This window comes from Gambusia affinis, linkage group LG03 (genome assembly GCF_019740435.1).
Source record: "Gambusia affinis linkage group LG03, SWU_Gaff_1.0, whole genome shotgun sequence".
Lineage (NCBI taxonomy): Eukaryota > Metazoa > Chordata > Actinopteri > Cyprinodontiformes > Poeciliidae > Gambusia > Gambusia affinis.
Genome location: NC_057870.1, coordinates 32,330,563 through 32,349,562, shown reverse-complemented (window position 1 = coordinate 32,349,562; position 19,000 = coordinate 32,330,563). Strand labels below are relative to the sequence as shown.

The 19,000-nt window shown below is 48.0% G+C and overlaps 3 protein-coding genes across 7 annotated transcripts; 2 read left to right on the top strand and 1 right to left on the bottom strand.

Moving 5' to 3' along the window:
* Positions 1-203: 203 nt before the first annotated feature.
* Positions 204-2,693, bottom strand: gstt2 (glutathione S-transferase theta 2). Its single transcript, XM_044112376.1, has 5 exons — positions 2,455-2,693; positions 1,997-2,084; positions 1,744-1,894; positions 685-861; positions 204-615 (listed from the first exon to the last, which is right to left on the bottom strand). The coding sequence occupies exons 1-5, from the start codon at positions 2,576-2,578 to the stop codon at positions 469-471; spliced, it is 687 nt and encodes a 228-aa protein (XP_043968311.1). The 5' UTR covers positions 2,579-2,693; the 3' UTR covers positions 204-468.
* On the top strand, positions 2,526-8,520 carry fibcd1a (fibrinogen C domain containing 1a). Of its 2 annotated transcripts, none has more exons than XM_044112346.1 (10): positions 2,526-2,605; positions 3,438-3,716; positions 5,625-5,703; positions 6,116-6,231; positions 6,307-6,667; positions 6,769-6,901; positions 6,978-7,114; positions 7,218-7,314; positions 7,944-8,123; positions 8,203-8,520. In XM_044112346.1, exons 3-10 carry the CDS (start codon positions 5,626-5,628, stop codon positions 8,460-8,462), a joined length of 1,362 nt encoding a protein of 453 aa, XP_043968281.1. In that variant the 5' UTR covers positions 2,526-2,605; positions 3,438-3,716; position 5,625; the 3' UTR covers positions 8,463-8,520. The 2 variants fall into 2 exon arrangements, with proteins under 2 accessions (XP_043968281.1, XP_043968282.1); XM_044112347.1 differs by having other exon boundaries at positions 2,543-2,605; positions 3,456-3,716.
* Positions 8,521-9,882: 1,362 nt separating this feature from the next.
* phf19 (PHD finger protein 19) lies at positions 9,883-18,982 on the top strand. 4 transcript variants are annotated; one of them, XM_044112341.1, is made up of 14 exons: positions 9,883-10,131; positions 10,599-10,782; positions 10,862-10,943; positions 11,055-11,168; positions 11,269-11,366; positions 11,443-11,591; positions 11,665-11,760; positions 16,954-17,143; positions 17,216-17,283; positions 17,406-17,546; positions 17,721-17,781; positions 17,865-17,944; positions 18,007-18,063; positions 18,141-18,982. In XM_044112341.1, the coding sequence occupies exons 2-14, from the start codon at positions 10,600-10,602 to the stop codon at positions 18,445-18,447; spliced, it is 1,626 nt and encodes a 541-aa protein (XP_043968276.1). In that variant the 5' UTR covers positions 9,883-10,131; position 10,599; the 3' UTR covers positions 18,448-18,982. The 4 variants fall into 4 exon arrangements, with proteins under 4 accessions (XP_043968276.1, XP_043968275.1, XP_043968277.1 ...); XM_044112340.1 differs by having other exon boundaries at positions 10,596-10,782; XM_044112342.1 differs by having other exon boundaries at positions 10,539-10,782; positions 18,010-18,063.
* Positions 18,983-19,000: the final 18 nt, after the last annotated feature.

Sequence of the window (19,000 nt, the reverse complement as noted above, 5' to 3'; positions counted from 1 at the left end):
CCAAAAAGTCTAAACTCTTTTCAGGAAGTCTTCATTTTTGTGTCCTATCAGCCGTTTCCATCCTGTTATATCAGCAATGAAACATTATAAATACACACACCGTGTTGGAAACCTGAGTTTGGTGACTTTAATCTGTCCGGCTTGAGTGGCAAAAGTTGAAGAAATGCCGATTCTTTTGCCGTTGAAAATAACACAAAACCGCGTCAGAAGACCTTGTTTATTCAATTACTTTACAATTTGGTAAACAACAGCTGCCGATTAAACTAAATGTTACAACCTTGACATGATTATCTGAGTTGTTTTTACTGAGAAATCGATCAGAAGCTCCGTGGAAATGATCAGATCCTCTCTGGCTGCAATGCGCTGCCGGCACAGAGGGACAGATGTTCACACAGGACCGGTTCTGGGCACACCTGAGTTAATCTAGAACACCGGTCCTGATGAAGAGGCTCCACCCCCTTGGTGAGGTCACAGCCTGGCGCTGCGGCGGTCTCTGACGGCGAACAGCACGGCGTGAGCGTCATCAAATGTCTCGCCAACGGCTGATTGGACACGGCTCCTCCAGCGCCGCAGCGGGGGGCGGTCCTTTAGGATGTCCCGCCCACTTCCCAGAGGCTGCAGACACACAGTGAGCGCGCTCAGAACCGGCCGAGCCCCGCCCCTTCTCACCAGACACCAGCTCACCTGCATGAGCTCGCAGACGGCGAGCAGGTCGGCCACGGTGATGTCATCACCGCAGAGGAACGGCTGGCGCCGCAGGAACATGGACTCCAGTCGCTCCAGCGTGACGTCAAGGTCCGACAGGGCCCGGTCCAGACGGCGCTGGTCCACCGGGCCGCCGAGCTGAGCAGGGAGCAGAACCTGGGGGGTGGAGCCACATGGGAGGGGCGGAGTCAGAGGGGCGGCGTGTGTTTCCAGGAAGTGTGTGTGTTTATAATCAATCAATTTTCTCTGCATATTTCAGCAGCAAAGCTTTTCAAAGAGCTTTACATCATAGAAAGTCCTGCAACAGAATCAAACATGACATCCATCATTAAATCGATTATTGATTATTGATCACGTTTCCAATAAAACTCTAACAGCTAGTTTTAGTCTGGATTTAAAGGATCTCAGTGTTTCTGCTGGTTTACAGTTTTCTGGGAGTTTATTCCAGATTTGTGGTGCATAGAAGCTGAAAGCTTCTTCTCCTCATTTGGTTCTGGTTCTGGATGCAGAACAGAACCAGAACCAGAACCTGAGGGGTCTGGAAGGTCGACCCAACAGCAGCAGATCTTTAATGTGTTGTGGTTCTGATCCGTTCAGTGATTTAGAAACTAACAGGATCTAAAATTTATTCTCTGAGCTACAGGGTCCAGTGGAGGTTCTGGAGAACTGGGCTGATGGGCTCTAACTTCCTGGTTCTGGTCAGAACTCCAGCAGCAGCGTTCTGGACCAGCTGCAGCTGGAGGATTGATTTGTTGACAGAATCGATGCGACTGGATGAGTTTCTCTAGATCTCACTGAGAAATTAGTCATCTAGATGTTCTTCAGCTGATAGAAGGCCGACTTTGTGACCATCTTTATGTGGCTCTGAAGGGTCAGAGGTCAGAGGTCATCATTACTCCAGGTTTCAGGCTGATCTCTAAGTTTGAATTGTAATAACTAAAGCTGTGCACTGACTCTAGATATGTAATTCTAGATCTATAACTAGACCTATAACTCTAGATTGTTCCTCTTTAGGTCCAAAGATAACTTCAGGTTTACCTCCAGTATGAACACCTTGGCAGCATGCGGTCTGGTGTTGCTATGGTGCCAAGCCATGTACTCGTCCACGCGTGCGCGTCGCTCCGGTTGCCATGGATACCAGTGTTCAGGGATGTCGAACGTGGTGGCCAGGTACTTCAGGATGGCGTCACTGCAGCAGGCAGACAGGTGAGAGATGAACAGAAACCCCACAGCTCCACCTCAGACTCTGTTAGCATGTTAAAGGTCAAAGGTCATGCAGGTGAAAGTGCACCTCTCCGTGAGGACGAAGCCGCCGTCCACCAGCACCGGTACCTTCTGCATGGGGTTCAGCTTGGAGAACTCCGAGGTTCTGTGTTCCCCTGCAAGCATCAGGCATTCAGATGAAACTACCTTACCGATCAAAACTCTAACAGTCTAACCATCACCGGGTCGTTTCATGAGCCGAACCCAAGAGCCGACTCCTCCGAACCGAGTCCAACTGTTAAACTTTGGCAATATTTCTTCCAGTCCTCAGGGTCATAAATAAACCTTTAAACAATCAGAATTTACATGGAATTCGGAGAAACTAGATCGGAGTTCAACGGATCAAAGTCCAGAGCAGGAACGGTTCAGTTCTTCAATGAGTGGACCGGATCAACGGCTCAATGAACTGGTTAGTTAACATGCTGAGTACTTAATAGGACAGGTAACTCGTTAACCTGCTAACTGTTTAGACTGGTAACTGCACACCTTTCCGCAGAGCCACGCTGTGGACCCGGTGCGGGATCTTGGTGCGGGTCAGCAGGATGTGGACGGCTCTGCAAGGCTGCGAAAGCAGGTCCAGGTACACCTCCACTACGCGTCCAGTTGCCATGGAGACCAGGTGTTTTCTGTTAAACAGGTGAAAAAGTCTCAAACTGACGGTGAATGCAGTTCCTCTCCTTCTGCGGTCTCCCGTCTGTCAGTGGCTCCTCTGCTCCCCCTGCTGGCAGCGTGGCGAACCGTACATACGGCTACGGCAGGAAGATTTCAAATGAAATCAGTCTCGGTGTCAATAATTACATTCTAGCTAACTAAAAATTAGTTTTGACACAAACGCTTTCTATCTGTCCTAAATGATAATTTCAGATTTTTGGAGTTTAATACTGTCTAGAGAGAAACATAAATCCAGAAATCTTCAAAACGTGATTGAATATTTCTGAAATGATTCGTCATCTTAAGAGTCACACATCGGTAATTATAATTCAAGATATCTGGAGCTTAATTATGACTGATCAGATATCTGGATAAATAAACTGTGCATAAGGCCCCCTGGGGCTGCCCAAACAGCTGACTGCATTAAATATTCAGAAGATACCTGAATGTAGAAAGAGAGTGGCATTAAGGAAGAACTTACTGCAGAAATCTGCAAACTGTTTCCCTTTTTGCTCTGCCAAGAGACAAACATTTAAGACGACTTAGAAAAAGCTCACAGTGCTGCTGGAGGCAGAGCAGAATCTCAATCTGTTCAGTCTGAAATATCTCCCATCTAAAAGTACATTTAAGATACCTATGATTAGAATTATGACCAGTCAAAATAAAAACTGAGATATCTCCAATTTTCTTTATAACTACTCATAATTGGTTTAAATGAAATCTATATCCCAGCTGGTCAATTAACTAATGCATCTATTCATAAATCAGTTGCAAGTTTTGGAACATCATTGTTGTTCACCTGATTTTGTGTTAAACAGCCCTAACCCCCTACCTAGAGTCCTTTAGTCCACCAGTGAAAACTGAAGAAAGGAACCGAAGAGTAAAACCAGCACAAACCTGGATCTGGACCTGGAGCCGGACCTGGAAGAACTAGGCCCTCCCAGGTGCCACCCTACTGAGCATGCTCAGTGGCGTCCAGCTGGAGGATAAATCCTCGGCGCTGATGGGATTAGCAGAGCAGATTCTCTGAGCTGAACAGAACCAGCATCAAGTTCTGAGGAGTTCTACTGGTTCTACTGGACCCTGAACCCCGGCAGGTCAGTGAATGGTTGGGGGAGGGGGTGTAGCTGGCAGGAGGCTGGATCCGGTTCTGATCCACTCCCAGACCGACCTTGATGGCTTTGTGTCAGAAGTTCTGCTGCAGGTCCAGACTGGTTCTAATAGAGTGACCTGCAGAACAACTGATCCAAACTTTGGTTTGGTTCTGCAGTTCGGACCTTGAAGCGGGCCGGACCTCGGAGAGGAAGTTTCTGGCAGCTCCTCACCTAGATTCGGCCTGAATCGGGTCAAAGGCTCAGAGCTGATTAGATTAGAACATAGCAGAACCTGCCAAGAGGCTAACCGGGCCAGAACCGGGCCAGAACTGCAGCTGGAGGTTCTGTTGGTCTCAGAGACAGCTGGACCTCCTCAGGTTCTACTGGCCCGGATGTGGGTCTTCAGCTGGTTCTGGTCCAGCAGCAGAGTCTCAGAACCCCCATGTGACCAGAACCAGAACCGCTGGGGGCCTTTATAAACCTGGTGACTGTATTTCTGAAGTTTGGAGCTCCAGGCCAGCAGGGGGAGCTCTAGGAACCTCAGGAAAAGTGATTATTCTGTTCTGGAGGATTTTATTCTGAACATTTTTCAAATTTCCAAACCGTAGAAAAGTTAAAAGCAGAATTAAAATAAAACTAGAACAGCGATTTCAGATCCACTTTCATATTAGCGGTTACCTTGTTATCCAAAGTGTCTGCAGCTCGCAATAAAATCAATTTCTTTTTTTCTTTATTTTTTATTTCTGATTTTTACAAAACAATTAACAACATACATAGACATTCCAGTCAGAACTTTGGAGAATAAGCACAAACCTATAAATGACAAAACAAGAACCAAAAATAAAACAAGGCAAACAAACAAAACCTAGCAATTATTTCCAGAAGTACGTGGATAAATAGTAGGTAACTAAAAAATAAATAAATAAATAAACAACAGAGGTAACATAAAGTAAATAAAATATAAATTAACCAGAAAACAACTAAAACGGGGAACCTAAGTGGCTTAATGTATTGAGACTTCTATAAATGGTGTTTGCATCACCACTCATAGGGTCACATCGAGTGTCAAAGACAACATGGTCCAGAAATGGTGACCCAATTCTTGAGAATGTGATCCAGAGCCTTTGACAATACGCCTGATTTTTTCCAGTTTCATGAATGAAAGGGCGTCTTTTATCCAGTGAGAGTGTGTGGGTGGGAGAGGATTCTTCCAGTGCATCAGTATAATACGTCCAGCCATGATGGGGCGACAGTGACTGGTTAGGGTTCTAACCCCACATGCAGCAGTGAGTGGAGAAGGCTGTGCTGTGGTCCAGGTCATTACAGAAAGTGAGTCAAAAACAGATTTCCAACATTGAGATGAGGAGGAACAGGTCCAAAACATATGGCTGAGTGGCTGGACCCAAAACACACTTCACTCAACTTGAATCCACGTCCGGAAAGATTCGGGCCAGTTTGCTTTAGGACCAGTGGGCTCTATGGACGACTGGACACTGGACAGTTCTGTGTCCGGCTCAAACTCATAAGTTTGTAGATGCTTTCTAGAATAGTTTGCCACATTTCATTGTCAATCTCTGTGTAAAGATCATCAGACCAAGTAGCCTGAAGGTGGCCAAGCCCAGGAGACAGATTGGACAGAAAATCAATTTCTGAATACTGGAGCTTACAAAGGTCAAAGGTCATGCCCTTCATTTCTGTGATGTTTACTTTTCAATTAATCTTGATGACACTGAGCAACACAGCAACAGCCTCCATGGCAACAGTATCTATTACTGATTTGTTGGCATGTGGAGAACCAGAAGAGATGAAGACATGTGACCTCTGACCTCTCACCCCGTACATTAAAGGGGCAGCAATATGTGCCTGGAAAACACATACTGGCCCTTTAAATAATCCAGGTGTGTTTGCCAGAATGATGCTGAACGACGACTGGACCGTGATGAACAACAGCAGCTCAGAGCTGGACGGCAGGAGGCCCCGCAGGTCAAAGGTCAGTAGGCCGTGTTAATCTGCACTTAATCCGTCAGATCAGGGTGTGGCTAATCTGCAGCAGCTGTCAGCGTCACTGATCTGCTGACGAGCCTCTGAGCAACACCCTGGGGAAAGTATTCACACCCCTGCTGGCTGAAGCTTTGACCCAGTTTCAGCTCAAACCGGCTTAAAGGGACAGAACGCAATTTAAAAAAACCCAATTACATCAATATGGGAGGAAACAACCGGACCGGATCGGACCGGATCGGAGCCGACCAGCCGGTTGGCCTGAGCCAACCAGTCTGACTCCGGTCTGGACCTATCAGCAGGGGTAGGGATACTTTTACAGTCCACTGGACTCTGAGGTTGCATAGATCCGAGTCCCGGTTCTGTACACCATGCTGAGTGTGTGTGTGTGTGTGTGTGTTCAGAGGTGCTGCACCTTCCTCTTATGGTCGGTAGGCGTGGTGTTCGCCATGGCAGCGGTCGTCACGGCAACAGTGACGGTCCTCCATCTCCACCAGCTCCCTCTGCCCATCTTCAGCAGGTAACGCACCTGTCTTCTCTGCTCACTTGACCGTGTCTCCGGCTGCACCTTCACCTGCCGTTGTCATGGTAACAGTGGCGGAGCCTCCACGCCAGCCGTCTCTGCCGGCTCTTCAGAATCAGGCGCCCTGGTGACCATCTCCCGCGTGGCGGACGGCGAGCCTGTCAGCGTCTTCCTGGACCCCGCCTGTCCCGACCTGAGCCAGGACTTCCTGCGGCTGGAGGCGCTGCACGGCTCGCTGCTGCACGCACTGACCAATCGCAACGCAGACGACCACGGGAACGGGGGGGCCGTCCAGAAGCTGGGGGACGACCTGAAGATGCTCTCAGGCCACGCCCACAACCTGAGGCTGGAGGCCGATTTGCTGAAGAGGGATCAAGGTGCTCTGGACCAGCGCATGGACCGCCTGCAGAACGAGCAGAGCCGCATCATCCAGGTAGAGTCACACCGGGCTGTGACATCATCAGCCAGCACAGCTTCGGCAAATCAGACCGGACCAGTGGAGCATTAACCAATCGGGTCTGTCCACCTGTCCAGGTGCTGTCTGACAGCCACTCCGACATCCTGAAGCTGGCTGAGAGCTGCAGCGATTCTCTGCTCGGCCTGAAGAGGGAGACGGAGAGCCTGGGGAGGCTGAAGAGCGAGCTAAGTCGCAACATCGCCCAGACAAGTGAGACTCGGGTAACTTGAGCAACAGCTGTTGTTCACGGGGCTCTGATTGTTTCCATGGCAACCTGTCTCCACAGCCGTCCAGCCCAGAGACTGCAGCGATGTCCTGGCATCCGGCGTCTCCGTGGACGGAGTCTATTCTGTGTTCCCAACCCACGACCCTGAGGGTTTCATGGTCTACTGCGACCTGAGCACCGACGGCGGAGGCTGGACGGTACAAACACAGCGGTGCCCCCCGCTGGTCACAGCGGGACAGGTCCACCTGTCTCCACATGGCGAGACGCCGCTGTCCTCTAATGTCCCTGTGCGTCTCGCAGGTGATCCAGAGGAGGGAGGACGGCTCCGTGAACTTCTTCAGAGGCTGGGAGGCCTACAGGGACGGCTTCGGGACGACCACCGGGGAGCACTGGCTGGGTGGGCCCGGCTTCACCTGGACCAATCAGAGCACAGAGACGCTCTGACGGACCAATCGGAGTCGTCAGAGCGTCTTTTAAGAGACTTTTTTAAGATTACATTTTTCAGCCATCAGGGCCCCAGTATTAATGCTTATCTCCAGATTAAACGCCTAACGGCTCTGATTTAAAGTTCAGAATGTCTCCTGGAGCTTCACCTCTCCAACACCTCAGCTGATAGATTTATGGAAAAAAAAAAAATTTGATATTTGCAAAAATAGAAATTTTTAAAAAAGGCAGTTCAAAAATATAATCTTCAAAAAGGACTCTATCAAAAATTACATTGTTAGTCTTTTATAATTTACTTTTGGTTTATGGTGATTAAAGATGACTCTAATGTTAAGATAGAAGCGTCAGCTAGCTGCAGAAACATGAACTCTGACCAGAACATGGACGTCTGAATGAGACACTTTAGCATGCTAATTCTCACTCTTAGCATGCTAACTTTCCCACTTAGCATGCTAACTCTCACTCTTAGCATGCTAACTGCCACTCTCAGCATGCTAACTTTCCCTCTTAGCATGCTAACTCTCACTCTCAGCATTCTATCTGTCACTCTTAGCATGCTAACTGTCACGCTGCCCGTTTCAGGCCTACACAGGATCTACACCCTCACCAGGTCAGGAGGCTACGAGTTGCGTATCGACATGGCTGACTTTGATAACGCCACTGCATTCGCTCGCTACTCGGATTTCTCTGTTGGTCGAGACTCAGTGAACCCGGAGGAGGACGGGTACCCACTGACCATAGACGGCTACTCTGGAACGGCAGGTACTGGACCACACAGGACCACACAGTACAACCCAGTACCGCAGCGTACCAAACCGTCCTTACCTTCTGCCTCCTACAGGAGACTCTCTCCTGAAGCACTCGGGGATGCGGTTCACCACCAAAGATCGAGACCAGGACCAATCTGAGAACAATTGTGCGGCGTACTACCAGGGGGCGTGGTGGTACCGGAACTGCCATACCTCCAACCTGAATGGACAGTACCTGAGAGGAGGCCACGCCTCCTACGCTGACGGTGTGGAATGGTCCAGCTGGACCGGCTGGCAGTACTCGCTGCGGTTCACTGAGATGAAGATACGACCCAGAAGACCAGAGTCCTGAACCGGGCCCAGAACCTGGACCAGAGAAACTTTCCTCTTTAATAAATTGTTCTGATCCATTCCTGAGCCTCTGTGTGCTATTTGATTATCAACTCTGTGTCATATTGATGAGTGACTGTGGGATTTATTAAACTGTCCTGGACCGAACCGGCCTGACTGAGAATAACCATAGAAAAGAAGTTCTGACATGAAAATAAGAACCCTAATCCTCTCCAGAACTTTAATATGCAGACCAATGGTCAGAAAATTTTGATTTTTCATAGTGTTTATTTAGCCTCGTTTTGTACGGAAGAGGATTAGGGCCACTGAAAAAAAAAATCTCAGAAACCAGAATTCTGACTGATGGACGCCAGCAAGCAACCAGCTTCAGAACCACAGACGCGAGTTGTGGCGGACAGCTAACGTTCTGGAGAAAATGTCTGATTTAAGTGACTTTTTACGTGCCAGAGGAGTCCCCGAAGCTGCTACTGCACTAATGGAAGAACAAAAGGTGAGTAAATTAAATGAGATAGTTTGGCGTCTAAAGCCGAACGCTTATGGCTAGGGTTAGCATGTTTGTTAGCTCACGCGGTTATAGGAATAAACTGATTTACAAAGTTAAATCACACTGATGAACAAAGTGGAATTGTCCCGTAAATGTTTGGTGCGTTTATTTTATTGTTCTGTTTAAAAATTTTACAATGAAACTAAGGTTACCTGAATGTCAGCCACCTTCTAAATAAGATGTCTGCTGTGTTTAATTGTGTAACTTTTAGTTCAGTGGAGGACAGAAACTATGGTATAAAGTGACATCAACGTTTATATATGCACCGATCTGCGGCTGGCTGTAGATCTGATCGTAGGATCTCTTCACCAATGTAAAGGGTCACTTAACGTTGATGTGCAGAGTAAATAATTGTCCTTTCTCATCTGTTAGTGTGCAGACAAACAGGACACAGATTTTTTTGTTTGTTTGTTTTTTTCTGGGCCACGGAATTTTTTACTGTTTTTTCGCAGTCACTGATTTTTTTGTTTTGTTTTTTACATGAAAATTCTGAGATTTTTTTTTTCTGGGCCTTTTTTTTTCAGTGGCCCTAATCCTCTTCCGTAGTTTTGGCTCTGATCCAGTTCTGTCAGATTTTCACCTCAGATCCACCAAACCACCTGAGAGCCATTGGACCTCAACACAGAGTAGGTTCAGTTATTCAGCCCTGTTTTCAGTTTGTTCCATAGTAAACATAACATAATGTTTACTATGGATTCAGTCCGAGTCATATATATATATATAGATATATATATATATATATATATATATATATATATATATATATATATATATATATATATATATATATATATATATATATATATATATATATATATATATATATATATATAATAAACACAGCCCGGACCGTTTACCGCAGCGCTCCACTGCGGTCACGTGACCAAGCCGACAGCGTAAAAAGAACAGGCTGTGATTCGCGGGAAAAAGAAAAAAATGGCCGCTGAGAGAGTTTGAAGTTCAGTGCCGCGAAACAGAAACAGGAGAACCAGACGGAGACTAAGGATAGAGCGGACCCAGAGACTTTCTGAGCCGGTACCGAACCCCTGACTGTATCACGGCCACCGGACCCTGAGCGGCTCGCATAGGACCGGGAAGAGGACAGACCGTGACCGCTTCAGTGGAGGTGAGACCGGGCCGGGTTCTGCTGGCTGACACCGGTCCGGCTCGGCCCGACCCAGTTTGTCTGTCAGAACACCTCAGTGTCAGACGTCTGAATGTAGAAACTATGATAAGAACTGGGTCCGGAGCTGAACCAGAGAGGAAGACGGTAGCTACTGGCAGTAACGGGTTAGAGTTAGGTTACCGGTGTTACTACCGCAGCTCTTAAAAGAGTTATTACCGGAGTTAATAGAGGCTTTACCGGCTCAGGGTGTGCTGCTTTCTGTGGTTAACAGGTTAGTTAACGGTTTATCATTAAAGGATGTACTGCGCATGCTCCGACCTGTCAGAAACCCCCTGACAGTCCAGGAATGAATCACAGCCGCAGACTGAGCAACTGTCTGTTTCTCCATCTGTCTGTCGGTCGTTTAGGAAGCAGACTGAATCCTTCAGGAGCCTGGAGACTCAGGTGTCTCACCTGTCTGTCAGCAGGATGTTTGAGGATCTAACCGAATCCTTCTGCAGTCTGGAGCCTCAGGTGTATCCAGGGGGCGGGGCTTGCCACAGCACCGGAGTCCTAGAGGACGATGAGGGGGCGGAGCCTCACCTGAGCGAGGGTCAGTTTGTTCTCTGCCGTTGGTCCGATGGTCTCTACTATGTGGGAAAGATCCAGAAGGTGAGTTTATCTGCAAACTGTCAGCACTCTGCTTTGATTGCCCTGGAGCTCTGAGTCTGATGCTCTGATTGGTGGACAGGTGAGCCCTCAAAGGCAGAGCTGCTTCGTCACATTTGAGGACAACTCCAAGTTCTGGGTCCTTTGGAAGGATATACAACACGGTGAGGGGATCCTAGGGTCATCATTCATCAGTGGGGTCCAGGACCGGTTTGGGTTAGAAGGGGCGCTGTTTGTCTCATTCAGCTACTAAAATCTGTCCAGTCACATTGCAGCTGGAATCCCAGGGGAGGAGCCTCGCTGCTCTGTATGCCAGGGGGCGGAGCCTAATTCCGGCAGCCAATTGGAGCCGAACAATGGCATCCTGATCTGTGGAAAGTGTGGCATTGGTGAGTCTGCTGTTTTTGTCCTGGTAGCTAGGTGAGGCTGCAGTGAGCATGTGGGCCTATAGAGGGCAGCGGCCTTGTTACATCAGCTGCTCTGTTTCAGGTTTCCACCAGCTGTGCCATGTTCCTCCAGTAGAGGGCAGCGCCACCGAGCTCAGCCCCTGGTTCTGCAGGCGCTGTGTCTTCGCTCTGGCTGTCCGGGTACCAGCCGTCCTCTGTCCACTATGGCACCGTCTCTCTCCCCTCATTCTAATTCCACCCTCTCCCTCTCTCTCAGAAGGGGGGCGCCCTGAGGAAGGGTCCGATAGCTAAGGCACTGTGGGCGATGAAGCAGGTTCTGCCGTACGATCTGGCAGCGTTGAACTGGGACTCTCAGCATCGGACCAATCAGCAGCATTGTTACTGCTACTGCGGCGGGCCTGGAGAGTAAGGCGACCAATCAGAGAGCTCTCTGCAGGTGCTGGCTGTTACCTGGGTGCTGATGATGCTGTGTCTGCAGGTGGTACCTGAAGATGCTGCAGTGCTTCAGGTGTCAGCAGTGGTTCCATGAGGCCTGCACCCAGAGCCTGCAGGACGCCATGATGTTCGGGGACAGGTGGGTCTTGGTGTGGCCCTGAGGGCACCTGGATAGAATGGCTCATTTCCTCAGAGCCAGGCAACCTCTAACCACCAACAGCTTTTGACCATTTACCAATAAGTAGCTAACTGCCAGAAATCTAGTCATGTTCACATCTGGAAACAACAGTATGCACAGACACACATGGTGTCTGCTACTTCCCCAAAATCCATGGTCTTTCCAGCTGCATTGGCTCCGCCGAGGTTAGAATGGGCCCTATCAGGGCCAGAGGGCTCTACTTTGACCTCTCTGGTGGGGAAGGAGGCGGAGCTAGTGTGTGAGGCTGAGAGGTTCCGGCTAGAAATAGTCGGTCTCACCTGGACGCATGGCTCTGATTCTGGAACCAGTCTCCTTGAGCTGGACATACTTCCACTCTGGAGTTGCCCAAGGTGAGAGGCGTCGGGCAGGAGTGGGTATACTTGTTGCTCCCCATCTTGGCACCTGTACGTTGGCGTTTACCCTGGTGAACGAGAGGGTAGCCTCCCTCCGCCTACGGGTGGGGGGACGGGTCCTGACTGTCGTTTGTGCTTACGGGCCAAACGACAGCTCAGGTTACCCACCCTTTTTGGAGTCCCTAGAGGGGGTACTGGAGAGTGCTCCACCTGGGGACTTCCTTGTTCTGCTGGGGGATTTCAACGCTCACTTGGGCAACGACAGTGAGGCCTGGAGGGGCGTGGTTGGGAGGAACGCCCCCCCCGATCTGAACTCGAGTGGTGTTCTGTTGTTGGACTTCTGTGCTGGTCATGGATTGTCCATAACGAACACCATGTTCAAGCATAAGGGTGTCCATATGTGCACTTGGCACCAGGACACGCTAGGCTGCAGTTCGATGATCGACTTTGTCATCGTTTCATCGGATCTGCAGCCGAATGTCTTGGACACTCGGGTGAAGAGAGGTTCTGTCCACTGACCACTACCTGGTGGTGAGTTGGCTCCGCTGGTGGGGGAGGATGCCGGTCAGACCTGGCAGCCCAAAGGGGGTGGATGAAATTCTCCCGGAGTACCTTAAGGCTATGGATGTTGTTGGGTTGGTTAACATAACTGCAATTGCTTTGGGCTGGATAACTAAACACCAAATGCCAAGAGACAAACATGTTGGGTTTATTTACATCAACATTGCTTCTGCTGGCCCCCAGCGCAGGATAAAAGTCTTTTTTTGAAGTCTTAATGAGTAGGTTATCTTTTCCATTCTATACAATTCCCTTACTTTTTGAACCCATAAGTCGTAGGAAAGAGGCTCCAGCTGCATCCACCTGATTGTGATGCATTTCAGGGCTGCTGTAAAAAGGACATTTAACAGAAATGCTTTGGCTCGTCCTTACAAACCATCTGGTAAAATACCAAGTAGCGCAACTGTAACATCCTTTGGTGTAACTCCTGGGAAGATATGGTTTATAGTTCTGTACACCTCATCCTAAAGTTTTGAAGTTTGGGGCATGACCAAACAATCTGTGTCTGATTGGGGACCAACACAAACTTGGTACTTTAGGATCCATCTTGGCAACCACATCTGGGGTCCTGAAATATCTGCTAATAATTTTCCATTTCTATTCCCGCCACCTATTTGAGTTTGTACCTCTGAGCCTCAGTCCAGACTCCCTCCCAGCCTCGTCAGAGATTATTTTGGCCGTCTCTGCCTCCCATCTTTGTTTGGTCCAAGTGGTTTCGTTAAGGTTCATTGACAGAAATACACTATATAACTTTGCTATTAATGTTTTATCTCCTCCCCCTTTCTGGTAATGGATTAGAAGGTTTTCTCTGTCGCTGCTCTGTTGTTTAACCCCCAGTGGAATATTGCTGTTGACATCCATTGCCTCTGTCTTATCAACATTTATTTTATAGCCAGAAAAATGTCCATAAACAGAAATCATTTCCCTCAGACGTGGTATTGATGATGTAGGATCAGACAGATACAGAAGTACATCATCTGCATACAGAGATATTTTGTGTTCCTCTGTGCCAATCAGAATCCCTTTAATTTCATCGTTGTCCCTGATAAGCTGGGCTAATGGCTCGATGCTAATTGCAAACAAAAGAGGTGACAAAGGACAGCTGTGTCTGCATCTGCGTTCCAACTGGAAACCTGCCGACCTGAAACCATTAACTCTTCCAGCCGCTTGTGGGATGAATATAATGTATGTATCCAATCTATGAACTTGGGCCCAAATTTAAACCTCTTTAATGTTTGAATAAGGTATTTCCACGACACACAATCAAAAGCCTTTTGGGCGTCTAAAGATATTACAGCTGTCATAGCTTTATTTTCTTTTTGGTGAGACATAATATTTAATAAACGATGCAGATTATTTCCATAGTGCCTCCCGACAATAAATCCGGTTTGATCTGGATGTATGATTTGATTTATTATGACATTTAATCGTCTTGCCAGAATACCAGTTAGAATGCGTCCGTCCCCATTCAGCATGGATAATGGCCGATACGACCCGCAGTCAGTGGATCTTTACCTTCTTTATGTAATACAACAATTGTGGCATCAGACCAGGACGGCGCCATTGTTTTAGTTTCTAAAGAAAAGCGTTATGCTTCCAATAAAAGTGGAGTAACGATGTCTATGAAACATTTATAGAATTCATTTATGAAACCATCGGGGCCAGGACTCTTATTATTTTTAATAAGAATTAGATAAGATAATTCTACTTGAATTATCTTATCTAATTGTTTAGCTACAGTATCAGATAATTCTGAAATTTGTATATTTTGTAAGTAGTCACCTATTTTATTCTCATCACTGCAAGTGTCAGTGTCTCGGTGTAAAACCTTCTGTAAATGTTTCATCAATATCCTTTGGTTTTAAGATGGATTTATTACCCGATTTCAGCTTTTGAACAACATTTGTTGTTTTTTAAGTCTGAAGGCCAGAAGTCTGCTCGCTCTATTTCCATTTTCATAATGCTGCTGCTTAGCAAAACGAAGGTTACCTTCTATCTTTTCTGATAATAAATCTTGGAGCTCTCTACACGATGTATTCAAATCATTCATATTCCTGGGTCCTCTAGTCTTTTTATGTTGAAGATCCAGATCTCGAATTTTATCTTCTAAATATTTCTGTTTGGCTGCTTTTTGTCTTTTTTTTGCTGTGGTGTAGGAGATGATTCTACCTCTTAAATAGGCCTTTGCACAGTCCCACAGCATGATAGGAGATGTATCAGGGGTGTTGTTTATGTCCAAATCATTTTTGAGGTCAGATTTAACAAAATCAATGAATTCCTTGTCATTAAGAAGGGAGGTATTAAGTCTCCATTGCTTAAATGATGGGGTCAATCCTATATTCCACTGGAGAGTAACAGGTGCGTGGTCAGAGATTGTGATGGGCAATATTGTGATATCCTCAATTCTGTGTAGCTCAGCCTTGGCAGTAAAAAAGTAATCTATTCGTGAGTAAGATGCATGTCGGTTTGAGTAAAATGTAAAATGTCTCCTTTGGGTATTTGGATCGCCATACGTCCACTAATCCAGTTTCCACAGACATATTTTTAAGCATTTTACCCATCTTAGATATGGGGGTCTGAGAGGCTGGTTGCCTATCTAGGTTTGACATTACACAATTAAAATCCCCCCCCATTATCAACAGACAGGAGCTGTAATCATATTGAAAACTGACTTAATAAACCCTGGAACATCTTCATTAGGGGCGTATACATTTATAAAGAATACCGCTGTTCCATCAATTATCCCTTCTATAGAAATCTGCCCTTCCTGTTCTTATGTACTAACCTTTCAGTAAAGTTAATTTGCATATCAATATAGCAATGCCCCTTTTCCTACTTGTTGAGGTTTGTGTACTCAGAACTAATTTAAAAAATATATGTGGTAATGTTGACTTGTGTTGGAGGCAGAGACGGCTAGCTGAGTAAAATGGAAGCTGAACACTAAGATGATGAAATAAAGTAAAAATAGTAATGCTTTGCTGTACAATATTGTCAAAACTAAGATTCAAATGCTCCATTTTTTAGATGTAATAAGATCCTCTGGAAACAGAAGGATCAGAACGCAGAAAACACAACAAGTGTGCATTGCTAACATAATGTACGTAAGGTAGTAAGTTTAAGGCCCCAGCCACTATAAAAAGCAGCAGCAACTACAACCCAAAGAGATTTGAATGTGTAGAAAAACAACAAAAAGGAGAACAATTAAGAGTTCAGGCTCCTGCAGGTGACAATAAGTATGGCTACTGTAACCACAATGTGATATCTACTAGTAACATTAATACAATACTATGTGAAGCAGAGCTAATTATGACTTGGTAATGTAACAAGGTTAGAAGTGACAGTGTTAGGCACCTTTCAACAAAATGTACCAGTTTAGAAAAGGGACATTGCCAAACATAATCACAGTTAGCATTTGAGCAACTTAAGACACAATATTTCAGAGTTGAGCTCTACTGATCCTAGCGGTGCCACATTAGCATTTGTGGCTTCGCTTTTATTTCAGTTCCAGTTATTGCAGCGGGGATGGTCTTCCTTATGTAGTCCATGGCCTTCACTCTGCAATGGACATCCAGGGCAGTTCTCTTGGATTGCCGGCCGAGGTGATAAGGATCAGTGCCTCGGAAACCGAGGCCATCGTCTCGAGCCAGAAAAGGATAGAGTGCCTTCTCCAGGTTGAGGAAAACGTCCTACCCTAAGTGGAGGAGTTAAAGTATTTTGGGATTTTGGTCACAAATGAAGGTAAAAATGGAGCGGTAGATCGACAGGTGGATCGGTGCAGTGTCTGCAGTGAAGCGGGCACTGCACCGATCTATCATGGTGAAGTCAAAAAGCAACGCTCTCAGTTTACCGGTTGATCTATGTTCCTTCCCAAAGCTCATGATCACGAGCTCTGTGTCATGACACAAAGAACGAGGTCACGGATCCAAAATGAGCAGTCAAAATGGGTTTTCTCTGTAGGGTGTCTGGGCTCTCCCTTAGAGAGAGCAGCTCAGTCATCCAGAAGGGACTCAGAGTAGAGCCGCTGCTCCTTCACATCGAGAGGAGCCAGTTGAGGAGCATCTGGTCAGGATGGATGCCTTCCTGGTGAGGAGTTCAAGGCCTTCCTGGGCCTCAAACACCTTCCTGGTGTCCGAGGAAGCCTTCAGCGTGTCCTAGAGAGACGCTGGAGGGACGTCTGCATCCGGTGGTTCCATTGGTTTTGATGGTTCTGCTGGTTCTCCAGGTTCTATCTGTTCCTGTGCGCCGTGTGTAACAGAGGAAGTGAGTACGTGCGCCGTCTGTCTCTGCGCTGGGTGGACGTCGTCCACTTGGCGCTCTACAACCTGTCCATCAGCAGCAAGAAGAAATACTTTGAGCTGGACGAGATTCTGGCCTTCGTCTCCGCTAACTGGGATCATCTGCAGCTGGGAAAGGTAACAGAACCGCCCCACCTGGTTCCGACCCAGACAGACCAACCCTGACTCCTCCTGTCTCTGTGTCCTCAGCTGTCCAACAGTCCTCCAGCAGAAAGGGGGCAGCACCTGCTGGACGCCCTGAACAAGTACAAGAGCAAGTAAGCAGCTGGGTCCGACTGTTCCTGTATCCAGAACCGGGCCAGCTCCTGTTTTGGGCCTGGTTCTGGACGCGTGTCCTCTGGTGGGTTGGACTCTGAGACGTGTGGACGTTTGTCTCCAGGTTTCTGTGTGGGAAGGAGATGAAGAAGAGGAAATGCATCTTCTGCCTGAGGACCCGCGTCCCCCCCAGCCCCCCCTCCAAGCTGTTTCCTGAGCGCGCTCAGAGCGACGCTGGGCGGGGCTCCAAGAAGCCCGCCACCAGGTGAGTTCTGCTGTCCCCAGGTTTACCCCAGGTCCAGAGGGTTCTGCAGGAATCCGGGGATCCCCAGGTGTCTGGGTCAGGTCCTGAGGACCAAAACCCGGTTGTTGGTTCTGAAAGCAGCCTGTCAGCTGGATGGAACCAGCAGGGTTCTGATGGGTTCTGTGTTGGTTCCAGTGTTCTGGCTGAGAGGAAGAAGAAGAAGTCCAAATGGTTGCTTGAGGACGCCATTCCCACCGTAAGCCTCTTCTTCTTCTGTGGTTTTTAGATTGGGTCAGGCCTGGTCCGGTCCGGTCTAACCTCACCTGTATGTCATTGCAGAGCGAGCTGAGCTGCAGCTGGACCTCCAAGATGGCCACCATCTTTGACTTCTCACTGGATGAGCTGCGGAGCCGCCAGAGGTGAGCTGTGGCAGGTCAAAGTTCAGGTCTTCCTCTGTGGTGCTCACCCTCTTCCTCCTCAGCAGCTCCCGGAGCGTCAGCGTCAACTGGGACTCTGGATCCGGCTCCTCTCGCTGCAGGTAACCCTCTGGCCTTCGGCCGGTTACCAGGGCAACAGCCGGGTTAACACCTGGGCTGACCTGATGTCTCTCCACAGGAGCAGAGTGGGCAGCAGGAAGAGGAAGTTGCCTAGCAACAGCTACAGCCAGTGGGCCAATCGCAGCGAGGTGTGGGATGAGCCGTCTGATGACCCCACCCACTTGACCTCTGAGCCCTCCTGCTTCCTGTCTGACTCCGCCCACATCACCTCTGACTCCTCCATTCTTCACTCCTCCATATCCTCGTACTTTGGCGCAGCGGGCCGGCTGACCAACGGCGAGCGGTACCAGGTTCTGGCCCGCCGGGTCACACGTCAAGGGACGGTCCAGTACCTGCTGGAGTGGGAGGGGTCAACACCTTATTAGGAGGCCGAGGCGTGGGAGGAGCTCTGACCTGATTGGTCCTCTCCTGTCCAGGGGATGAGTCAGAGCCGACCTGTGACCTTTACAGGCAGTATTTAGCCTACCAGGTGTTCTAGGCAACCAAAGACTGTAGTTCCTTCTTATGCCTCTAGGTGGAGCTCTCCTCCACAGCTTCTTATCTGTTAAACAGAGTTGTATCTTCAAGGCCCCCAAGCTGTTAAACAGAAGCACCTGGGTCGCATGTTTACAAGCACCGCCCCTTTGCTGTTACTGAAGTCTGATTGGTCCGAGTTGCACTGTGGGCCAATCAGAATCTATGCAAACACCCAGCTGATCATCAGCAACAGTTAGCTCCAAGCTAACACTGCCCATTGATGTGAATGAGGAATGCTAGCAAAATCTGAGATGTTAAACTGTCACTCTGTCACTTTAAATGCTGCCATGGTAACCCCGCCCCCCTGCTCCTATTGGCCTGGTGGATGGCTGTTTTGATCATGTGACGGTTCAACCATTCACAATAAAGTTATCTGACCTTTGACCTGTTGCTGTGTCTGTG